The 7,961-nt window shown below is 44.4% G+C and overlaps 1 protein-coding gene across 11 annotated transcripts in view; it reads left to right on the top strand.

Annotated features, from left to right (window-relative positions):
* The first annotated feature begins 559 nt into the window (after window positions 1-559).
* The window catches only part of NEK5 (NIMA related kinase 5), a 33,947-nt gene continuing 26,545 nt past the window's right edge, over window positions 560-7,961 (top strand). For 6 of the 11 annotated variants that reach the window (XM_077312140.1, XM_077312149.1, XM_077312125.1 and 3 more), the window contains exons 1-3: window positions 560-770; window positions 4,820-4,966; window positions 7,362-7,458. In XM_077312140.1, coding sequence (XP_077168255.1) covers window positions 4,850-4,966; window positions 7,362-7,458 — 214 coding nt within the window. In that variant the 5' untranslated portion in view covers window positions 560-770; window positions 4,820-4,849. Of the gene's footprint in view, window positions 771-815; window positions 835-4,819; window positions 4,967-7,361; window positions 7,459-7,961 lie in introns of those variants that run through there. The other 5 variants (XM_077312110.1, XM_077312120.1, XM_077312167.1 and 2 more) reach the window with 5 other exon arrangements.

Genomic DNA, 7,961 nt, shown 5'->3' with positions numbered 1-7,961 from the left:
AAAGAAGTACTTATGCACTTCTTATGGTTATCTAGCAAACACCAATAATGAGCCAGGAGTCACGGATTTGTAATGTCAGCCTCAGTAAAACAAAAAAATCTTCCATTTCCTGAGGTTTGGATTTCACATAACTACATCCTTTTACATGTGCGTAGTAGCCATGCTGGTCTGAAGTAGCAGAACAAATCTGAGCCCCACGTCCCCTTTAAGACCAACCAAGTTTTATTCAAGGTGTGAGCTTTTGTCTGAGGAACTGCATGTGCACACAAAACCTCACACCTAGAATAAAACTTTGTTGATCTTAAAGGGGCCATGGGGCTCAGATTTTGTCCCACATAACTTTCCATTCTCTCCCTTTATTGTTCACACCTTTTCACATTGAAAAGCCTGCCGTGCGACGACCCCTTTGAATCAAGCCCTCGGGAAGCTCGTGGGCCAGGTGCTGCAAGACTCCCGCTTGCTTTATTTTATTTTGCACAGCAGCCTGCACGGCTAACCCCCACTACGAGCTTGTCCCGCTTCAGGAACACTCGCCTTCCCTTCCAGCAGCCTGATTCACTTGGCAGGTGCAAAAACTTGATCCCGGAGGAGGAGGAGGAGGGGCACCGGGAAGGCACGCCCCGCGGCTCTCCCAGACCGGCACCGTCCTAGCCGAGCTCCTCGCGGGCGGCAGCCCCTCCGCCGACCTCCCCTCCGCCCCTCTCTCCACGCAACTCTCGCCGCCCCCGGGGAAAGCGGGAGGCCGCCGGCAGCCCCCCGCGAGGCAAGCGGTAGGCAAGGCGCGCGCGTCTGCGTTCCCATGGCGACGGCGCAGGGAGAGGCCGCGCGACGTGGGTGGGTTTGGTGCCCCAATGGGGCGGTGTGGCTGGGGAAGGGGCGCGATGAACGCCCCCCCCCCCCGCTCAGTGTTTCCAGAAGGGGGGACAGGACCGGTTGGGCCCTCGTGGGGGGGCACCTCCTCGCCTCTCCTGCCTGGAGCTGGTCCCCGGGAGGTGGTAGCGCTGAGGGGATGTTCACTGTCGCCTGCACGAAATTCCCCTCAGTTTCCGCTTTGCTTATGTCTCACCACACAGCTCCAGGAGTGTGCGTGCCCAGGCTAGGGGTGCCAGCCTCTAGGGAGGAGCCCGCAATTGTAGCTCCTCTCCAGACGACAGAGATCAATTCCCCTGGGGAAATAGGGGTGGCATCGACCCCACTGGGATCCCATTGATTCTGTGGCATTGACCCCACTGGGGTCCCTGGCCTTCCCAGGCTCGGTCTCTGAATCTTCAGGGGTTTTCCCACCGGGATCTGGCAGTCCTGCCCACCCACCCAGTCCCGGTAGGCAGCTGGCAATGCTCTCATAATTATTAATGGACACATAATTATTAAGATGTCAATAAACTGGAGTTGTGTTGAAACATAAAATTATTATTATTCCGTATTCCAACCGGGAAGGCCAGGCTATACAAATAAAATTATAATAATAATATTGTTATGCCATAGGTTTTCATGAATTATGGTTCACTTATTTTCATCAGCTCTGTGAACTATAATTCATTTGTTTTCATGAATCACTTGTTTTGACAGCACTTCCCAGGCCTGTGCGCAGGATTTTTAAAAGGGGGGGGGGAGCGGGGTTTACAATATATTCCAGAACATTAAGGAAACGTAATTAGTTCTTTCTCACTTCTCTTATATTTTAAAACTCTTTATTATTTTTCTATCTCATACTCTAGTTAATAGGTTTTCATTGTTTTAGTTAATAGCTTTTTGCATTATTTCTTTTATTTAATATTTTTGGGGGGTTAAACTCAAATAACACCTCCCCCTTTGTGCACGGCCTTGACACTGACTGTCATTCTGCATGTAGAAAGTCCCAGGTTCAGCTGCCAGCATTTCCAGTTTGAAAACAGATGCTAGACTCTGTAGAACTTCATAAACCAGTGGTCTAACTCATTGTACTGCATCAGGGAGGAGCCTTAACTCAGTGGAAGAGCAGAAGTTCCAGTCCCTACCATCTGCTGTGTTCAAGGAGTAGGGGATGTGAAAGACTGCTACCTGACACCCCAGAGAGCCTTTGCCAGTCAGACTAAATGATACTTCAGTTGGTAGACCAATAGTCTATCCTTGGTAGACCAATAGTCTGTGGCAGAACACAATCTGGACGGGCCAGGCAAACACGATCCTTCCGTTCTCAGAAGCTAAGTGAGGTCAACCCTGGCTAGCATTTGGAAGGGCGACCTTCAAGGAATATCAGGTCCATGACGTGGGGGCAGGCAATGGCAAACCACCTCCAAATGTATTTTGCCTGGCAGCCAGACAATCTTAGGATCTCCTGGCTATATTACACTCATGTAATAGGTAAATAATAATAATAAGAGGCAGCTCCAAGCATTTACTCCATGCTTATTGCTTGAAAACAACCACCCCTTGTGGCACATGCTCATACAAGCATACAGCTGATAGCAATACAAATGGTGTGACTCAGTATCAATTGACTTCATTCGTTCATTTTCCAATGATGGTTTATAGCCAAAATATCAAATCACCCCTTAAAGGTGCTTTGCAACATACAGACTGTTAATTAGGGGATAATTAAAGGACTTTAAAGCAGCAACTAACCCAATGAACAAGAGGATCTTTAGATTCAAGTGGTAGCCGTGTTGGTCTGAAGTAGCACAGCAGAAATTGAGTTCAATAGCACCTTAATAACCAACAAAGATTTATTCAAGGCGTGAGCTTTCATGTGCATGCGCACTTCCTCAGACAAAATGGTATAAGGATAATGAGAGTACAGATATAGAGAAAAAGTAAATCAGTGGCAAATTAGTAAACTGTGTCATAGTATCCAAATTATGCCACATTATACGATGTGGTAATTCTTTGTTAAAACAGCTAATCAGTCCTTTTGAGTACAGTTGTAGTTCATAAAAATATTGGAGAAATAAAACTGTCTATGTTAGTAATTAATGGCAGACACTTTCCCAGTTGTGAAAAGAAATAATTAAAAGAGACTAGTTAACAATACTTATTAGGTGGAAGACAAATATTCCAATCCACAAGGTGTGTGTGAAAGACTTCCTTTTTCCTTCCTCTTCTCTGATTCTATACATGCAAAATAATGCTTTTGAACTAGAGTTTTAAAAAAATGATATTTGTTCTCTGTAGATTGGAGAGTGGTGTTCATGTTGTACACAGTGAATGCACGTCCCACATGTAAGATCCTAATAACTTATCCACAGTAGCTCAATTAACCAAATTCCGTAGCTGTGATCACAAATTAGTTTTGATGCTTCACTGAGTGGAGGAGAGAGAAATCTTTTTACCTCCTTTAAACAACCTGGTTTGTTTCTTTTCCCTACATATCTATCTCACTCTTCTTTCAGGGATCTTATGCTGGCATCCATCGATGGCATCTTCTCATTTCTCCCTCCATACAACTGCCCTATGAAATAGTTTAGGATATTATGCATAGGATAGGATGAAGGGAGTGCATATGGCTCCCAAAAGACCTCTGCGCCCCACCACTACCAACCAGCTAAGGATCCCTGGCCCTAAAGAAGTCCGCCTGGTCTCAACCAGGGTCAGAGCATTCTCTGTTCTGGCCCCCACCTGGTGGGACGAGCTCCCAGAGGAGATCAGGGTCCTGAAAGAGCTAAAACAGTTCCGCAGGGCCTGCAAGGAAGAGCTCTTCCACCAGGCATTTGGTTGAGACCAGACACAAACAGCGACCCAAGGGCCCCTGCTGCCCCCCCGCCCCCCCCCCCCAGAATTCCACCAATATGCTCTGGACCTGTTTGCATTGTTGCACTGTTGTATTGTTTATATTGTTTAAACTGTTATATTGTTACATGGTTACAACTATTAGTTATTATTATTGTAAGGTTATTCACATGTTTATAGACTGTTTTATGTATTGTTCTTTGTTCTTATGTAAACTGCCCTGAGCCTCTGGGGAGGGCAGTATATAAATAAATAAACAAACAAATACCGTATTTGCCGGCGTATAAGACGACTGGGCGTATAAGACGACCCCCCCCCCAACATTTCCACTCAAAATATAGAGTTTGTTACATTACATTACAGTACTATGGGCAGCTATGTCTATCCCAACTGAAGTGCACCCGGCGTATAAGACGACCCCCCCCCACTTGGAGGCATGTTTTTCAGGGGGGGAAAGATAAGACGACCCCCCCCACTTGGAGGCATGTTTTTCAGGGGGGGGGAAGAAGTCTTATATGCCAGCAAATACTGTAAATAAATAAATACAGATAACTGTCTCTCAGTAATACTGGAACTCGGGGCAAATGAAGCTGATGGGCAATAAATACAGGACAGACAAAGAAGTACTTTTCCATTCTGCAAATTATTAAATTGTGGAATTCACAGGTACTGGGTCCAGATGGCCTTGAGAGGGGAATAGAATAGGTTTATGGAGGATTGGTCCATTGGTGGCCACTAGCTATGATGATTAAAAGGGACCTGTATATTCAGATGCAGTATACTTATATTCCAGCAGGATTCGGAGGCAATGTTAAAAGGAGGTGTTGCTCTCTGTGCCTCTTAGATTAGCTCTTCAGGGCAAAAGATTGGCAACTGTGTGAAATAGAATTCTGGACTAGATGGACCACTGGTCAGATGTAGCAAGGAACATCCCATTTTAGCTTATGATAGACTGCTGGCCCAACATCACCCCATGCGTTTTGCAGCCTTGTGGACCAGATTTCCAAAGTAATTAATAAAATCTAGTTACCCGGTGTGTGTGAACAATACGAGACAGATATTGTGAGAGTTTTATATTTCAAATATTCATAACTGCAATATTTGTGTGTTTCAGATGTTTCTGTAAAACAAAAACAAAAAAAACATGGACAAGTATGAAATATTTGAAAAGATTGGGGAAGGTGCCTTTGGCAAAGTATTCTTGGCTAGAGGAAAAGGGGATAACCAGCAGTGTGTTATCAAAGAAGTCAATTTAGCCAAGGTAAACTACCATTGTTGTCCAATCACAATGCCTTATTGAACAACCTCCCTGGTCTGACTTAGCTTGTGGAAGAATGTTTCCAGAGTAAATGGCAGACTTTTTAATCTGCAGTATGCAACTGGTATCAAGAACTGAAATATTTTCACACAAAGTACCCTACCATAAAAATCACAATTGTCCAATCATTCGGGAGCCTCATTGGTAGGAGGGGGGTGAATTGTGAACTGTGGTTGGTTGTCTAGGTAATTCATATATGCACACTAGTATAAACAGAGAGAATGAGAGGGGGGAAATAGTATAGGTAAATTGTGAAGTTGCAGCAAAGACAGGTAGTGACATCCAGCTTGGTGTAGTGTTTAGGAGGGCAGACTTCTAATTTGGCGAGCCGGGTGTGATTCCCCACTCCTCCTCCTCATGCAGCCAACTGGGTGACCTTGGCCTCGCCACAGTACTGATAAAGCTGTTTTGACTGAGCAGTAACGGTAATGACTGGGGAAGGCACTGGCAAACCACCCCGTATTGAGTCTGCCATGAAAACGCTGGAGGGCGTCACCCCAAGGGTCAGACATGACTCGGTGCTTGCACAGGGGATACCTTTACCTTTACCTTTTAATATCAGGGCTCTCTCAGCCTCACTCACCTCACAGGGTGTCTGCTGTGGGGAGATGAATGGGAAAGTGATTGTAAGCCATTTTGAGACCCCTTTGGGTAGAGAAAAGCAGCATATAAGAACCAACTCTTCTTCTTCTTCAGTAATATCAGGGCTCTCTCAGCCTCATCTCCCTCACAGGGTGTCTGTTGTGGGGAGAGGAAAGGGAAGGCGAATGTAAGCCGCTTAGAGACTCCTTCAGGTAGAGAAAAGCGGCATATAAGAACCAACTCTTCTTCTTCTTCAGTAATATCAGGGCTCTCTCAGCCTCACTCACCTCACAGGGTGTCTGCTGTGGGGAGATGAATGGGAAAGTGATTGTAAGCCATTTTGAGACTCCTTTGGGTAGAGAAAAGCGGCATATAAGGACCAACTCTTCTTCTTCAGTAATATCAGGGCTCTCTCAGCCTCACCTCCCTCACAGGGTGTCTGCTGTGGGGAGATGAATGGGAAGGTGATTGTAAGCGATACGATAACATTTATTGTATGTAGCCAAAGGCCATTAAAGTTTTAAAAGCCATCAAAGTTTTAAACTCTTATTGAGCAAAGACAGGACTCGGTCTGATTTTTTTTAGCTCCGTTCTTTCACGCTATACCATACCAGATGACTTACTGCATACATCAGCCAATATTTCTGATTTACGTGATTGGGTGTTCAAAGCTGACTCACCGATTGACCACTCTTCAATTCAGCTATCACAAGCAGCCCCATGGTATAAAACAATTTTAAAAGACCATTCTAGAGCATCATATTTAGTAAATATAACAACACGTAATCTTAGAATGGCCCTAACATCTTTGCGGTTTGAAATGATGCCATCAGCCATGCTCTCTGGGTGATATCTCCAAATACCCACAGCCCAACGCCTGTGCATATGTAGAAATCCATCTGTGGAGGACCTGCCCCACTATGTTTTGGCTTGTCCCCTGTACTCTGAACCCAGGGGCAAATTCCTTGCCAAGTTATTATCAAACTCACACCCTATTTCTGATTTTAATAAAGTTATCTATCTGTTATCAGATGTCGACCCCTATATCTCATATAGGGTGGCACTTTTTGCTCTGGCCGCCAGGAAGATTCGAGCTAATGCATTTTTACAGGAGCCTCCACCTTGATACACCATTTTATCCCTTTTATTGTAACTTAGTTGCCCATGTTTACATTTTTAGGTACACAATATTGGAGAAATATTGTTTTATTTATTTATATTTGTGCCATATTGTTTTAATTGTTTTGTAATGGCCTTTGGCTACATACAATAAATGTTATCATATCGATTGTAAGCTATTTTGAGACTCCTTTGGGTAGAGAAACGCGGCATATAAGACCCAACTCTTCTTCTACAGGAGATGATCCAAGCAGTGCTGCTTTCTGGAGCTGAGCTGGTGTTATTTGCTCAGTGCTGAGAATGTCCAGTCACTGTTCTAATCCCTTTCCATACTGAACATTTCTGTTTTGCACATTCTCTGAAATGATGGTAGTGCGGACCCCGTCCAGACCACTTTGTGTAGGCCACACCACAAGGGGGGAAGCACCACAGAAAAAGCACGTGAATGGGACAGTTTCCGATCTTACCCATTACGAGGGTGTCCCTTTCAGAAGGGTTTGTTCAGATAAGCACAGCTGTCACAGGGAGATACGCCTTTAACTGCTGTCTGTCGTAGTGTTTGACATGATTGCCACTTACATAATAGTCCAATGAATAGGTTCCCCCCCCCCACTAACTTTTTTCTAAACTCATTTAGATGCTGAGGAAAGAAAAAGAATCCTCTCAGAAAGAAGTTGCACTTCTGGCTAAGATGAAGCACCCTAATATAGTAGCCTTCTACTCTTCATTTCAAGGTCTCCTTTTATCTGTGGTGGTCTGTTTTTTTTTTAATCCTCTTTAAAGTTCCCCCCTCTAGCAGTGAGCAGCTAGAATACTTGGTATGAATGAGGGGAACTTGTTGTCCTTTGCTTCTGAGTCACCTTAAAGCCTCACATAAATTATTTTTTTATTATTTATTTTATTTTATTTATTTATTTTTTATTTCTATACTGCCCTCCCCGAAGGCTCAGGGCAGTTTATAGGAAACAACAAAATAGTACAGGTAACATCATTCAAGTAACAGTAAGGTGGTAACAATAACATTTACATAATAACAATAACAACAATAACATTAAAGGAAGGTGCAACTTCAAGAGCCTTAGCTCAACTCGTACTGAGATCCAGGGCTTGGGTGGATTTGTTCACAGTCATGGTAGGAGGGAGGGCTTGGGGGCCAATTGGAAGTGATGGACAGGTCAACCTCAACCAAATGTCTGGTGGAGGAGCTCCCTTTTGCAGGCCCTGCAAAATAAATAAA

This window comes from Paroedura picta, chromosome 1 (genome assembly GCF_049243985.1).
Source record: "Paroedura picta isolate Pp20150507F chromosome 1, Ppicta_v3.0, whole genome shotgun sequence".
In the NCBI taxonomy this organism is placed as follows: Eukaryota; Metazoa; Chordata; class Lepidosauria; order Squamata; family Gekkonidae; genus Paroedura; species Paroedura picta.
Note: the sequence above shows the minus strand (reverse complement) of the source record. Positions and strands in the feature narration are given on the sequence as shown.